At 50.3% G+C, this 15,682-nt stretch overlaps 2 protein-coding genes across 4 annotated transcripts; both read left to right on the forward strand.

The window, feature by feature from the left end:
• Positions 1-728: 728 nt before the first annotated feature.
• On the forward strand, positions 729-15,092 carry LOC121275205 (TYRO protein tyrosine kinase-binding protein-like). Its single transcript, XM_041182630.1, has 5 exons — positions 729-994; positions 6,712-6,732; positions 7,382-7,513; positions 10,349-10,407; positions 12,678-15,092. Exons 1-5 carry the CDS (start codon positions 931-933, stop codon positions 12,732-12,734), a joined length of 333 nt encoding a protein of 110 aa, XP_041038564.1. The 5' UTR covers positions 729-930; the 3' UTR covers positions 12,735-15,092.
• Positions 13,172-15,092, forward strand: LOC121275203 (keratin-associated protein 10-10-like). 3 transcript variants are annotated; one of them, XM_041182629.1, is made up of 4 exons: positions 13,172-13,199; positions 13,364-13,660; positions 13,758-14,087; positions 14,185-15,092. In XM_041182629.1, exons 1-4 carry the CDS (start codon positions 13,196-13,198, stop codon positions 14,541-14,543), a joined length of 990 nt encoding a protein of 329 aa, XP_041038563.1. In that variant the 5' UTR covers positions 13,172-13,195; the 3' UTR covers positions 14,544-15,092. The 3 variants fall into 3 exon arrangements, with proteins under 3 accessions (XP_041038563.1, XP_041038562.1, XP_041038561.1); XM_041182628.1 differs by lacking the exon at positions 13,172-13,199 and having other exon boundaries at positions 13,261-13,660; positions 14,185-14,382; positions 14,449-15,092; XM_041182627.1 differs by lacking the exon at positions 13,172-13,199 and having other exon boundaries at positions 13,261-13,660.
• Positions 15,093-15,682: the final 590 nt, after the last annotated feature.

Below are 15,682 nucleotides of genomic sequence, written 5' to 3' on the forward strand. Positions count from 1 at the left end.
ATGTTGTGATTTCTCTGTCTCGCGGTGTTTTGATGTCTCTGTCTCTCAGTGTTGTGATATCTCGGTCTCTCGGTGTTTTGATGTCTCTGTCTCTCGGTGGCGTGATATCTCTGTCTCTCGGTGTTGTGATGTCTCTGTCTCTCGGTGTTGTGATGTCTCTGTCTTTCGGTGTTTTGATGTCGCTGTCTCTCGGTGTTGTGATGTCTCTGTCTCTCGGTGTTGTGATATCTCTGTCTCTCCGTGTTGTGATGTCTCTGTCTCTCGGTGTTGTGATGTCTCTGTCTCTCGGTGTTTTGATGTCTCTGTCTCTCGGTGTTGTGATGTCTCTGTCTCTCGGTGTTTTGAAATCTCTGTCTCTCGGTGTTGTGATATCTCTGTCTCTCGGTGTTGTGGTGTCTCTATATCTCGGTGTTTTGTTTTCTCTGTCTCTCGGTGTTGTGATATTCCTGTCTCTCAGTGTTGTGTTGTCTCTGTCTCTCGGTGTTGTGATATCACTGTCTCTCGGTGTTGTGATGTCTCTGTCTCTCGGTGTTTTGATGTCTCTTTGTCTCGGTGTTGTGAAATCTCTGTCTCTCGGTGTTGTGATATCTCTGTCTCTCTGTGTTGTGATATCGCGGTCTCTCGGTGTTGTGATATGTCTGTCTCTCGGTTTCGTGATGTCATTCACTCTGTCTGTCCTACTTTAGCTGTTTGCTGGACTCTTGACCACAAACACTTCTGACGGAACATTTGAAGCAGTTTCTTCAGTACTGTACTTCCTCATGCACTTACCCACCCACTGACTCGTTTCCACTCTCAGGTTGAAGCCTCTGTGATCTCGGATAATTCCCGGTTGCCTTCTGCTTCCCTTTTCTATATCGAGTTCTGCTCCACCTGAATCAGGGAGCTGCCGGACTCCAGCCCTTCAGACTTTTAACATCGAAGAGAACCATGGAGAAGCCGGGGACTTCCAGAATCCTGACCCTCTCTCTGTTTCTCTCCTGTCTGTTGTGGGGTAAGTTATCGCAATTTTAAATTTCATCTCCTTGTGTTCAAATTTGCCCACTCCCATCAACCATCTCTGTAACATCCTCCAGCCCCTACAACACTCCCTATCTCTGTAACCTCCTCCAGCCAATACACCTCTCCCTATCTCTGTAACCTCTTCCAGCCCCTACAACCCTCCCTATCACTGTAACCTCCTCCAGCCCCTACAAACCTCCCTATCTCTGTAACACCCTACAGCCCCTTCAACATTCCCTATCTCTGTAACCTCCTCCAGCCCCTACAACCCTCCCTATCTCTGTAACCTCCTCCAGCCCCTACAACCCTCCCTATCTCTGTAACCTCCTCCAGCCCCTAATACCCTCCCTATTTCTGTAACCTCCTCCAGCCACTACAACCCTCAGAGATCTCTGCGTTCCTCCAATTCCAGCCTCTTGACCATCCCCTGATTCCCATCGCTCCAGCACTGGAGGCCGTGCCTTCAGCTACCTGGGGGTCCCTGAGCTCTGGAATTCCCTCGCTTAATCTCTGCACTTCACTCTCTCTCTCTCTCTTTCTATCTCTCTCTCTCTCTCTCTGTATTTTTCACCCTCGTTATGATGCTCCGGCCTCCTTGACTGACTCTTTGCCCACCTCTCGGCTTCAGACCCATCTGTTAACGCTGGACCTGTTCTCAAAGAGGGAGAGAGGGATCGGCTGAATTTACACAGGCCAGGCAGTCTGACTGCTGTCGTGGGTGGACTATTGGTCACTTGGATGGACCTGGATTAATCCAGGGCAGTTGGCATGGATTTGTTAAGGGATGGTCATGTCTGACTAACCCAATTGAAATTTCTGAGGGAGTGACAAGGAGGATTGATGAGGAAAGTGTGGTCCATGCGGCCTACATAGATTTTAGCAAGGCTTTTGACAAGGTTCCACATGACAGGCTGGTTAAACAGTAAAAGCCCATAGTCTCCATGGGAATGTACCATGCGGGATACAAGATCTGCTCAGTGGTAGGAAACAAAGGGTAATTGTTGATGGGTGTTTTTGGGGGCTGGGAGGTTGTTTCCAGTGAGGTTCTGCAGGGCTCAATACCGGACCCACTGTTCTTTGTGGTTTATATCAATGATTTGAATGTAAATGTAGGGGGGGGTGAGATCAAGAAGTCTCGAGATGACACAAAGTTTGGCTACGTGGTTAACAGTGAGGAGGATAGCTGTCGACTGAAGGAAGACACCAATGGACTGGTCAGCCAGGCAAGAAAGTGGCTAATGGAATTGGACCCAGAGAAGTGTGAGGTCTCGTATTTGGGGAGGTGCAACAAGGCGAAGGATTACACCATTAATTGGAGAACATTGAGAGGCATAGTGGAAGCGAGGGACTGGGGAGTACATGCCCACAGATCCCTGAAGGTAGCAGGACAGGTCGATAAGGTGGTTCAGAAGGCGGATGGAATCCTGTCATTTGTTAACCGAGGTACAGAATATCAGAGCGGGGAAGTTGTGCTGGAACTGTATCGATATAGGCCACAATTTGAGCGCCGTGTGCAGTTCTGGTCACCCCTTTACAGAAAGGGTGTGATAGCATTCGAGAGGGTAGAGAGGAGGTTGACGAGGGTGTTGCCCGGACTGGAAAGTTGCAGCTATGAGGAAAGGTTGGATGGGTTGGGATTGTTCCCCTTGGAACCGAGGAGGCCGAGGGCTGATTCGATTGAGACGTATAAGATTGTGAAGAACCTGGAGAGAGTGGATGGGAAGGGCCTGTTTACTTTAGCAGAGAGGTCCGTGACTAGGCCGATTTACAGTGATTGTTGGGAAGATGAGAGGGGAGATGAGGAAGATTTTCCACCCAGAGGGCTGTGGGGGTCTGGAACCCACTCAAAGAGCAGCAGAGACAGAAACCCTCAACTCATTTAAAAACTGAAGCAAAACAAAAGTACCTGGAAAAACTCAGCAGCTTTGCTTTCACCAGTTAAAAAGGTGTCTGGATGTGCAGCTCAAGAGCCAGAATTGTATTTTTTTTTTGGAACTGAATTCATTCTGCCTCCTGTATGAGGCCCAGACAACTGCAGGCTGCACTTTGCCCAGCCTGTGTGGAGATCTGCTAAAGCCACTGGGGTGGTTGGCACCTGGCAGGACTGGTTTGGGTGGGTGGGAGGGGTGGTGGGGGGGGAGGGTGGGGGGGTGAAGGAGAGAGGCCACAGCAGGTTCAGCTGCCAAACAGGAAGTCCTGAAGCGCTTGCCGAGGGAGGTTGTGGAACTTCTGCTTTACAGAGACGTTTCCCCATTGTTTCAACCACGGCCCCAGGATTCAGGACGCGGTGTGGGTCTCACGTTCCAATATAGATCGCCCGTCACTGCACCGTCAACCGCTAATCTACTCTGGCACCCAGGTCTGGCAACGCCACTGTTTCACTGGACAAATTGGCCTGAGAGCAAGCCCACATGTCCGTCCTCGGCCTGCTGCATTGTTCCAGTGAAGCCCAACGCAAAGATGAGGCATCTTCCGACCGTGCACTTTACAGCATTCCGGACTTAGCGTTGAGTTCGACAGCTTCAGACCGTGAACTCTCTCCTCCGTCCCCACTGCCTTATTAATCCAATACTTGATATATCTATTTACATTTTAATTTTTATATTTTATTTATTTATTTATTTTGTTTCCTTTCAATATTATTGCGTGCGAGCAAGGAGCAGGAGGAGGCCATTCAGCCCCTCGGCCTCTGCTCTGCCATTTAATAAGATCACGGCTGATCTGATAGTAACCTCAGACCTGCATTCCGCCCACCCCCTGATAACCTTTCACCCCCCTTGCTTACCAAGAATCTATCCACCTCGGCCTTAAAAATATTCCAAGACCCTGTTTCCTGCCTTTTCAGGGAGACAGTTCCAAAGACTCACCACCCTCTAAGAGGAAACATTTCTCCTCACCTCCGTTTTAAACTGGCGACCCCTTATTTTTAAACAGTGGCCCCCTGGTTCTAGATTCTCGCACAAGAGGGAACACCCTCTCCACACCCACCCTGTCAAGACCCCCTCAGGCTCTTGATTGTTTCAATCAAGTTGCCTCTCACTCTTCTAAACTTCAGTGGATACAAGCCTAACCTGTCCAACCTTCCCTCATAAGACAACCCTATCCATTCCTGGTATTGGTCTGGTAAACCTTCTCTGAACGGCTTCCAATGTATTCACATCCTTCCTTAAATAAGGAGACCGACACTGTACGCAATACTCCAGATGTGGTCTCACCAGTGCCCTGTACAACTGAAGGGTAACCTCCCTACTTTTATATTCAACTCCCCTCACAGTAACATTCTATTCGCTTCCCGAATTACCTGCTGTACCCGCACACGAGCCTTTTGTGATTCATGCACCAGCTCCCTCTGCATTTCAGTGCTCTGCAATCTCTCACCGTTTAGATAATAAAGCTTCCCTTTATTCTTCCTGCCAAATTGGACGATTTCACATATTCCCATATTACACTCCATTTGTCAAACCTTTGCCCGCTCACTTAAACCTTCCATATCTTTTTGTAACCTCCTTATGTCCTCTTCACAATTTACTTTCCTACCTGTGTTTGTGTCAGCAGCAAATATGGAACCATCCCATCCCTCCCTTCATCGTCTTTTACATAAATCGTAAACAGTCGAGGTTCCAGCTCTGACCCATAGTGGCTCACCACTCATTCCATCTTCCCAACCAGATAAAGACCCATTATTGCCTACTCTCCGCTCCCTGTTAACCAGCCAATCTTCGATCCATGTCAATACATGACCTGCTGAACCATGAGCCTTTATTTTCTGCAATAATCTAGGATGTGGCAGTCCTGCCTTCTGGAAATCTAGGTACAGCACATCCACCAGTTCCCCTTTATCCACAGCACGTTTTTCATATTTTATTTTACTCATTTTCTATTCTTTTTCCTGCTCCTCCCTCCCCCCACAGGGTCGATTATCACTTGATTCGCTGTTGGGCTTTCGTAGGACACAGACCCTTGTTCTGCTAGTCACATTCTGATTTCTTAACTTTATGCCATCATCAGCACCTTCTTTAGACTTTAACGCTCCCTTTGTCTTGTGTCCATGACATCTTTGACAATCTCCCTGAGCTCCCACCTATCTCTGACCTTCAATCTTGCTCTACACCATCTTAAACAGTAAAAAATCCATCAAATTTCTACTTTGCTTTAGCTGTAAAGAAAATGCATAAGGACTGGAAATGTTAACTCTGGTTCACGCTTCACAGACGCTGTCAGACCTGCTGAGTTTGTCCAGCATTTTCTGCTTTCATTCGAGTGCTGTACCTGTCCTGAGAGTGTTTGATGTGGACAGTGTAGAGGGAGTTTTACTCTGTATCTAACCCCGTGCTGTACCTGTCCTGAGAGTGTTTGATGTGGACAGTGTAGAGGGAGCTTTACTCTGTATCTAACACCGTGCTGTACATGTCCTGGGATGTTTGATGGGGACAGTGTAGAGGGAGCTTTACTCTGTATCTAACCCCGTGCTGTACCTGTCTTGGGAGCGTTTGATGGGGACAGTGTAGAGGGAGATTTACTCTGTATCTAAACCCGTGCTGTACCTGTCCTGGGAGTGTTTGATGGGGACAGTGTAGAGTGAGCTTTACTCTGTATCTAACACCGTGCTGTACCTGTCCTGGGAGTGTTTGATGGGGACGGTGTAGAGGGAGTTTTACTCTGTATCTAACACCGTGCTGTACCTGTCCCTGGGAGTGTTTGATGGGGACAGTGTAGAGGGAGTTTTACTCTGTATCTCACCTCAGGCTAAAACAAACAGCTTCATGCCTCATTTATAACAGACATTAAACTAATCTGACAGGGAGTCCATTGTTTGAGATGATTAAATTCTTCTATTGAGAGAAACTATTTTGTCTGGTGAGAGGGAGTACTGTTCAAGAGGGAGGAACCTTATAATTGGAGTCAGGCCGTTCAGGGGGTGATGTCAGGAAGCACTTCCTCACATAAAGCGGGAGTGGAAATCTCTAACTCTCTACCCCAGAAAAAGCTGTCGAGGTGGGAGGGGTCAATAGAAAAGTTCAATGCTGGAATTGAGGGATTTCCAATGACGTCATTTAGACTGAAACGTTAACTCTGTGTCTCTTTCCACAGAGGCTGTCAGATCTGAGTTTCTCCAGCATTTTCTCTTTTGATTTCAGACTTTCAGCATCTGTTTTTATTGATCATTGTTGGGTGACAGAATGGTTTACAGAACCAAGGCTGACTGAATAGAGGAACAGACACGAGGGCTGAATGGTCCTCCTCCTGTCCCTGGGTAACATGCTGGAGGGGGCTGAATGGGCCTCCTCCTGTCCCTGTGTAACAGGCTCGAGGGTGCGGAATGGGCCTCCTCCTGTTCCTGTGTAACAGGCTCGAGGGGGCTGAATGGGTCTCCTCCTGTTCCTGTGTAACAGGCTCGAGGGGGCTGAATGGCCTCCTCCTGTTCCTGTGTAACAGGCTCGAGGGGGCTGAATGGGCCTCCTCCTGTTCCTGTGTAACAGGCTCGAGGGGGCTGAATGGCCTCCTCCTGTTCCTGTGTAACAGGCTCGAGGGGGCTGAATGGCCTCCTTCTGTTCCTGTGTAACAGGCTCGAGGGGGCTGAATGGGCCTCCTCCTGTTCCTGTGTAACAGGCTCGAGGGGGCTGAATGGGCCTCCTCCTGTTCCTGTGCCAGTGTATGTCTCTAACTGCTGAGGTTGCTGTTAATATCTCTTCTTTGGTTATCCCTCAGGTGTAGTGAATGGGCAGAATGGTGAGTGTTGATATTATTTTAATTATCCTTTAAATGTCGGTGTCACAGGTCCAGCTTCGCAGAGTTTTATGCAGTAATCTCTGTAGAGCAACAGGCCATTAGGCCCATCTGCTCCGTGCCGGTGTTTCTGCTCCACACCAGCCTCCTCCCACCCCCCCCTCCATCTCACCCCATCCCCATATCCTTCTATTCCTCTCTCCCCCTCGTGTGGTTAACCAGCTTCCCCCTTAAACACATCGACACTATTCACCTCGACCACTCCCTGTGGGAGTGAGTCCCACATTCTCCCCACTCTCTGGGTAAAGAGGTTTCTCCTGAATCCCCCCATTGGGTTTATTAGTGACGATCTTATATCGATGGTCCCCTAGTTCTGGTCTCACTCCGACAAGTGGAAACATCTTCTCTACGTCTACCCCATCGAAACCCTTTCATCGTTTTAAAGACCTCGATCAGGTCTCCACCTCAGCCTTCTCTTTTCTAGAGAAAGGAGCCCCGGCCTGTTCAGTCTTTCCAGATTGTTCTGGTATAATCTGTCTGAGTTTTGTACCTTAATGCTGAGTGTGGGTCTGCTCTATGTAAGTTGTATTGTGTCTGTCCTGGGAGCCAGGACACACGCTGACCTTTAACCCCGTGTTCTCATCATCTCCAGGATGTGAGGATTGTTACCGGATTGATGCAGGAGTCATTGCCGGAATAATAATCGGCGATGTCATGATAACGATCATGATCGCCATGACAATCTACTACTTTGCCAGGAGGGGAGTGACAGACGGGACCAATGGTTTGAACTCATTTCTTGATTCTTCAGTTTTTAACATTCAGGCGGTTTCCCATCAGCCCACACTCCGCTTGGCATCAATTACCCCGATTTTGAAAATTAGCGGAATTCTGCATGATCCCAATGGATCCAAACCCCTTCCCGTTCACTCCCACTGTACACAATCCCAATGGTCCCAAACCCTTTCCCGTTCACTCCCACTGTACACAATTCCAATGGACACAAACCCTTTCCCGTTCACTCCCACTGTACACAATCCCAATGGTCCCAAACCCTTTCCCGTTCACTCCCACTGTACACAATTCCAATGGACACAAACCCTTTCCCGTTCACTCCCACTGTACATAATCCCAATGGACCCAAACCCCTTCCCGTTCACTCTCACTGTACACAATCCCAATGGACCCAAACACCTTCCCATTCACTCCCACTGTACACAATCCCAATCCCAAACCCCTTCCTGTTCACTCCCACTGTACATAATCCCAATGGTCCCAAACCCTTTCCCGTTCACTCCCACTGTACACAATCCCAATGGTCCCAAACCCCTTCCCATTCACTCCCACTGTACATAATCCCAATGGACCCAAACCCTTTCCCGTTCACTCCCACTGTACACAATCCCAATGGACCCAAACCCCTTCCCATTCACTCCCACCGTACACAATCCCAATCCCAAACCCTTTCCCGTTCACTCCCACTGTACACAATCCCAATGGACCCAAACCCCTTCCCGTTCACTCCCACTGTACACAATCCCAATGGACCCAAACCCCTTCCCATTCACTCCCACTGTACACAATCCCAATGGACCCAAACCCCTTCCCATTCACTCCCACTGTACACAATCCCAATGGACCCAAACCCCTTCCCATTCACTCCCACTGTACACAATCCCAATGGACCCAAACCCCTTCCCGTTGACTCCCACTGTACACAATCCCAATGGAGCCAAACCCCTTCCTGTTCACTCCCACTGTACACAATCCCAATGGAACCAAACCCCTTCCCGTTCACTCCCACTGTACACAATTCCAATGGACACAAACCCTTTCCCGTTCACTCCCACTGTACATAATCCCAATGGACCCAAACCCCTTCCCGTTCACTCTCACTGTACACAATCCCAATGGACCCAAACACCTTCCCATTCACTCCCACTGTACACAATCCCAATCCCAAACCCCTTCCTGTTCACTCCCACTGTACATAATCCCAATGGTCCCAAACCCTTTCCCGTTCACTCCCACTGTACACAATCCCAATGGTCCCAAACCCCTTCCCATTCACTCCCACTGTACATAATCCCAATGGACCCAAAACCTTTCCCGTTCACTCCCACTGTACACAATCCCAATGGACCCAAACCCCTTCCCATTCACTCCCACCGTACACAATCCCAATCCCAAACCCCTTCCCGTTCACTCCCACTGTACATAATCCCAATGGACCCAAACCCCTTCCCGTTCACTCCCACTGTACACAATCCCAATGGATCCAAACCCTTTCCCGTTCACTCCCACTGTACATAATCCCAATGGACCCAAACCCCTTCCCGTTCACTCCCACCGTACACAATCCCAATCCCAAACCCCTTCCCGTTCACTCCCACTGTACACAATCCCAATGGACCCAAACCCTTTCCCGTTCACTCCCACTGTACACAATCCCAATCCCAAACCCCTTCCCGTTCACTCCCACTGTACACAATCCCAATCCCAAACCCCTTCCCGTTCACTCCCACTGTACACAATCCCGATGGATCCAAACCCCTTCCCGTTCACTCCCACCGTACACAATCCCAATGGACACAAACCCCTTCCCGTTCACTCCCACCATACACAATCCCAATGGACACAAACCCCTTCCCATTCACTCCCACCACACACAATCCCAATGGACACAAACCCCTTCCCGTTCACTCCCACTGTACACAATCCCAATGGACCCAAACCCCTTCCCGTTCACTCCCACTGTACACAATCCCAATGGACCCAAACCCCTTCCCGTTCACTCCCACTGTACACAATCCCAATGGACCCAAACCCCTTCCCATTCACTCCCACTGTACACAATCCCAATGGACCCAAACCCCTTCCCGTTCACTCCCACCATACACAATCCCAATGGACCCAAACCCCTTCCTGTTCACTCCTACCGTACACAATCCCAATGGACCCAAACCCCTTCCCGTTCACTCCCACTGTACACAATCCCAATGGATCCAAACCCCTTCCTGTTCACTCCCACTGTACACAATCCCAATGGACCCAAATCCCTTCCCATTCACTCCCACTGTACACATGAAGGAGTACAGGATTAATTTCACCAGTTACCGTTCTTATAAATGGCTTTTAATATTCCCCAATATGATTTGATGAAAAACCTGTGAGGGAGTTAGATGCCGAATGAGAGAGCGAGATGGACAGAGAGATAGAGAAGGAGAGAAAGCATGAGGTGTGATGGATAGAAGGGTCAAGAGTGACAAGTTAAGAGGGAGAGAATGAGAGATAGGAATAGACAAAGAGGGATAGAGAGGGAAAGGGAGAGAGAGATGGGGAGCAATAGAGAGTGAGGAACAGGGAAACAGGGATTGTCAATGGAAAAGAGAGGGCAGAGAGAGGAATATAGAGTGAGTAACCAAGTGAGGGATGGAGAGACAGTGAGAGAGGGAGAGTCAATGAAAGAGAGAGAGGGATGGACAGAAGGAATGACAAACAGAGAAGGAGTGTTGGTGCGGGATAGAAGATGGTGACACACCCAGGAAGATTGAGATAGAGGGAAAGATGAAGAGGTAGGAAAGAGAGCACGGGTGCTAATCTGATTTCTGTCTTCCAGGTAATGAGTTACCACAGCCAACGAGCAAACCCAAAGTGGACGCAGAGTCAACATATGAGGTGGGTATTGAGATGGTAGACAGACCTCTCCAACATCATGCTCGCCCCCTCACTAACTCTGTAAACTCCTCCATCTTCCTCTCCCAGTGACTATCTCTGTAACCTCCACAATCACCCTCTCCCCTGACCCTATCTCTGTAACCTCCTCCAGCCCTGCACCCCTCCCTATCTCTGTAACCTCCTCCAGCCCCTACAACCCTCCCTATCTCTGTAACCTCCTCCAGCCCCAACAACCCTCCCTATCTCGGGAACCTCCTCCAGCCCTACAACGCTCCCTATCTCTGTAACCTCCTCCAGCCCCTACAACCCTCCCTATCTCTGTAACCTCCTCCAGCCCTACAACGCTCCCTATCTCTGTAACCTCCTCCAGCCCTACAACGCTCCCTATCTCTGTAACCTCCTCCAGCCCCTACAACCCTCCCTATCTCTGTAACCTCCTCCAGCCCCTACAACCCTCCCTATCTCTGTAACCTCCTCCAGCCCCTACTACCCTCCCTATCTCTGTAACCTCCTCCAGCCCCTACAACCCTCCGAGATCTCTGTGCTCCTCCCAATTCCGGCCACTTGACCATCCCCCGATTCCCATCGCTCCACCATCGGCGGCCGTGCCTTCAGATGCCTGGGGGGGGCCCTGAGCTCTCGAATTCGCTCCCTTCCTATGTGGCTCAGTACCAGATTAGGAAATCCGTACTGACATTCCCAGCGACAGTACTGAGGGAGTGCTGCACTGTCGGAGGGTCAGTACTGAGGGAGTGCTGCACTGTCGGAGGGACAGTACTGAGGGAGTGCTGCACTGTCAGAGGGTCAGTACTGAGGGAGTGCTGCACTGTCAGAGGGTCAGTGCTGAGGGAGTGCTGCACTGTCAGAGGGTCAGTACTAAGGGGGTGCTGCACTGTCAGAGGGTCAGTACTGAGGGGGTGCTGCACTGTCAGAGGGTCAGTACTGAGGGGGTGCTGCACTGTCAGAGGGTCAGTCCTGAGGGGGTGCTGCACTGTCAGAGGGTCAGTACTGAGGGGGTGCTGCACTGTCAGAGGGTCAGTACTGAGGGAGTGCTGCATTGTCAGAGAGTCAGTACTGAGGGGGTGCTGCACTCTCAGAGGGTCAGTACTGAGGGAGTGCTGCACTGTTAGAGGGTCAGTACTGAGGGAGTTCTGCACTGTCGGAGAGTCAGTACTGAGGGAGTGCTGCACTGTCAGAGGGTCAGTACTGAGGGAGTGCTGCACTGTTGGAGGGTCAGTACTGAGGGAGTGCCACACTGTCAGAGGGTCAGTACTGAGGGAGTGCTGCACTGTCAGAGGGTCAGTACTGAGGGAGTGCTGCACTGTTGGAGGGTCAGTACTGAGGGAGTGCCACACTGTCAGAGGGTCAGTACTGAGGGAGTGCTGCACTGTCAGAGGGTCAGTACTGAGGGAGTGCAGCACTGTCAGAGGGTCAGTACTGAGGGAGTGCTGCACTGTCAGAGGGTCAGTACTGAGGGAGTGCTGCACTGTTGGAGGGTCAGTACTGAGGGAGTGCCACACTGTCAGAGGGTCAGTACTGAGGGGGTGCTGCACTGTCAGAGGGTCAGTACTGAGGGGGTGCTGCACTGTCAGAGGGTCAGTACTGAGGGAGTGCTGCACTGTTGGAGGGTCAGTACTGAGGGAGTGCCACACTGTCAGAGGGTCAGTACTGAGGGAGTGCTGCACTGTCAGAGGGTCAGTACTGAGGGAGTGCTGCACTGTTGGAGGGTCAGTACTGAGGGAGTGCCACACTGTCAGAGGGTCAGTACTGAGGGGGTGCTGCACTGTCAGAGGGGCAGTACTGAGGGAGTGCTGCACTGTCGGAGGGTCAGTACTGAGGGAGTGCTGCACTGTCAGAGGGTCAGTACTGAGGGAGTGCTGCACTGTCGGAGGGTCAGTACTGAGGGAGTATTGGAGGAGCGAGGGTGGCACAGTGGTAGCAGCACTGGATTAGTAATCCAGAGGCCCAGGTTGTTTCTCAGGGGACAGGGGGGGACACCAATCCCTCCTCCCCCCACCCCCCCACCCCACTGCCGCCTGCCCCCCCCCCAACCCCCCCATCCTGGCTGCTGGTGGAATTTAAATTTAAATTCAGAGAATCAGTGTGAAATGGAGAGCGAGTCAGTGACGGTGAAACTAACATCGATTGTGGTGAAAACCCATCTGCTTCCCCTCATGTCCCTTTTTTGATTGAAATCTGCCATTTTCACTTCAACCTGCTTTGAGATGCAGTCGGCTGCATTGCTTTAACCACTGTCTCCTTCCCCACAGGAGCTGCGAGGGCCTGAGAAAGGCTTGTACAGCGAGTTAAATCCCAGGCACAAGTAAGACCCGACCTCTGATGCCCATGCTGGAGCCAGGACTCTCTGGATCACCAGCCCAGAACCTGATCCCTCTTCTCCGCTTAACCCAGCTGCAGTTTGGCACATCCGTCTTGCCGTTATTTTGTTCACACTTCGGGGAGCTACCCTCTCCCCCCCTCGATCCCAATACCTGCTGTGCTGTAGTGGAAATGTTAGTTTCAGTGAGGTTTGCAACCCTGTTCTGTGTTGAATTCACGCTGGTGATATTCTTCTCCTGCCTGTAACTCACTCCTACTGATGTGTTAGTCTGCCTGTAACTCACTCCTACTGATGTGTTAGTCTGCCTGTAACTCACTCCTGGCCAATTGTTACCTTGTCTGTATCGCATTCCTGGTGAGTGTGTGTAACCTGCTCCCAGTGACAGGTTATCCTGTGTGTAACTCACTCCCAGTGACGCGTTATCCTGTGTGTAACTCGCTCCCAGTGATGCGTTATCCTGTGTGTAACTCACTCCCAGTGATGGGTTATCTTGGTGTAACTTGCTCCCAGTGATGCGTTATCCTGTGTGTAGCTCACTCCCAGTGATGCGTTATCCTGTGTGTAACTCACTCCCAGTGATGCGTTATCCTGTGTGTAACTCACTCCCAGTGACAGGTTATCCTGTGTGTAACTCACTCCCAATGATGGGTTATCCTGTGTGTAGCTCACTCCCAGTGATGCGTTATCCTGTGTGTAACTCGCTCCCAGTGATGTGTTATCCTGTGTGTAACGCACTCCCAGTGACAGGTTATCCTGTGTGTAACTCACTCCCAGTGACAGGTTATCCTGTGTGTAACTCGCTCCCAGTGACAGGTTATCCTGTGTGTAACTCGCTCCCAGTGATGTGTTATCCTGTGTGTAACTCACTCCCAGTGACAGGTTATCCTGTGTGTAACTCTCTCCCAGTGACAGGTTATTCTGTGTAACTCACTCCCAGTGACAGGTTATCCTGTGTGTAACTCGCTCCCAGTGATGCATTATCCTGCGTGTAACTCACTCCCAGTGACAGGTTATCCTGTGTGTAACTCACTCCCAGTGATGGGTTATCCTGTGTGTAGCTCACTCCCAGTGATGCGTTATCCTGTGTGTAACTCGCTCCCAGTAATGTGTTATCCTGTGTGTAACCCGCTCCCAGTGATGTGTTATCCTGTGTGTAACTCACTCCCAGTGACAGGTTATCCTGTGTGTAACTCGCTCCCAGTGATGGGTTATCCTGTGTGTAACTCACTCCCAGTGACAGGTTATCCTCTGTGTAACTCGCTCCCAGTGATGCGTTATCCTGTGTATAACTCACTCCCAGTGACAGGTTATCCTGTGTGTAACTCTCTCCCAGTGACAGGTTATTCTGTGTAACTCACTCCCAGTGACAGGTTATCCTGTGTGTAATTCGCTCCCAGTGATGCATTATCCTGCGTCTAACTCACTCCCAGTGACAGGTTATCCTGTGTGTAACTCACTCCCAGTGACAGGTTATCCTGTGTGTAACTCACTCCCAGTGGCAGGTTATCCTTTGTGTAACTCTCTCCCAGTGACAGGTTATCCTGTGTGTAACTCACTCCCAGTGACAGGTTATCCTGTGTGTAACTCGCTCCCAGTGATGTGTTATCCTGTGTGTAACTCACTCCCAGTGATGCGTTATCCTGTGTGTAACTCACTCCCAGTGACAGGTTATCCTGTGTGTAACTCACTCCCAGTGACAGGTTATCCTGTGTGTAACTCTCTCCCAGTGACAGGTTATCCTGTGTGTAACTCACTCCCAGTGACAGGTATCCTGTGTGTAACTCACTCCCAGTGACAGGTTATCCTGTGTGTAACTCTCTCCCAGTGACAGGTTATCCTGTGTGTAACTCACTCCCAGTGACAGGTTATCCTGTGTGTAACTCTCTCCCAGTGATGCGTTATCCTGTGTGTAACTCACTCCCAGTGATGCGTTATCCTGTGTGTAACTCACTCCCAGTGACAGGTTATCCTGTGTGTAACTCACTCCCAGTGACAGGTTATCCTGTGTGTAACTCTCTCCCAGTGACAGGTTATCCTGTGTGTAACTCTCTCCCAGTGATGTGTTATCCTGTGTGTAACTCACTCCCAGTGACAGGTTATCCTGTGTGTAACTCTCTCCCAGTGACAGGTTATCCTGTGTGTAACTCTCTCCCAGTGACAGGTTATCCTGTGTGTAATTCCCTCCCAGTGACGGGTTATCCTGTGTAACTCAAGCCTAGCGAAGTCTTATCCAGTGTTGATTCTTTGTTCACATTGTTGGTGCCTCTGAAGATTCACAATTTGGGATCTTGATTTTCAAAAGGTTCCATCTTTCCGTGTTTTCAATAAACCTCCCTGAATCTCACATGTTGGTCTGGAATTTTTATGTGTGTGTTGTTACTAATTACCTGGCTCTGACTCTTTCTCTCTCTCTATCTCTCTCTCTCCTATACTGGGCTGATATTTTAAAAGAACGTTTCTACAGGATGTGGGCGTCGCTGGCTGGGCCCAGCGTTTATTGCCCATCCCTAATTGCCCCTTGAGAAGGTGGTGGGTGAGCTGCCTTCTTGACCCGCTGCAGTCCCAGCAAAACTGGAGTCAATGGGAATCTCTCCGCTGGTTGGAGTCATACCCAGCACAAAGGGAGATGCCACGCTCGGTCGAATGCTGCCTCGATGTCAAGGGCAGTCACTCTCACCTCACCTCGGGAGTTCAGATATTTTGTCCATGTTTGAACCAAGGCTGTAATGAGGTCAGGAGCTGGGTGACCCTGGGAGAACCCAAACTGGGCATCAGTGAGCAGGTTATTGCTAAGCATTGACATCACTGTTGATGACAGGGGTGAGGGGTGAGGGGTGGGGTGGCGGTCACAGTCTCAGGATGAAGGGGTCGGCCATTTTGGACGGAGACGAGGAGAGATATCTTCATTCGGGAGGGTTGTGAATCTTTGGAACT

This window comes from Carcharodon carcharias, unplaced genomic scaffold, assembly GCF_017639515.1.
Source record: "Carcharodon carcharias isolate sCarCar2 unplaced genomic scaffold, sCarCar2.pri scaffold_813_ctg1, whole genome shotgun sequence".
NCBI classification, from domain to species: domain Eukaryota; kingdom Metazoa; phylum Chordata; class Chondrichthyes; order Lamniformes; family Lamnidae; genus Carcharodon; species Carcharodon carcharias.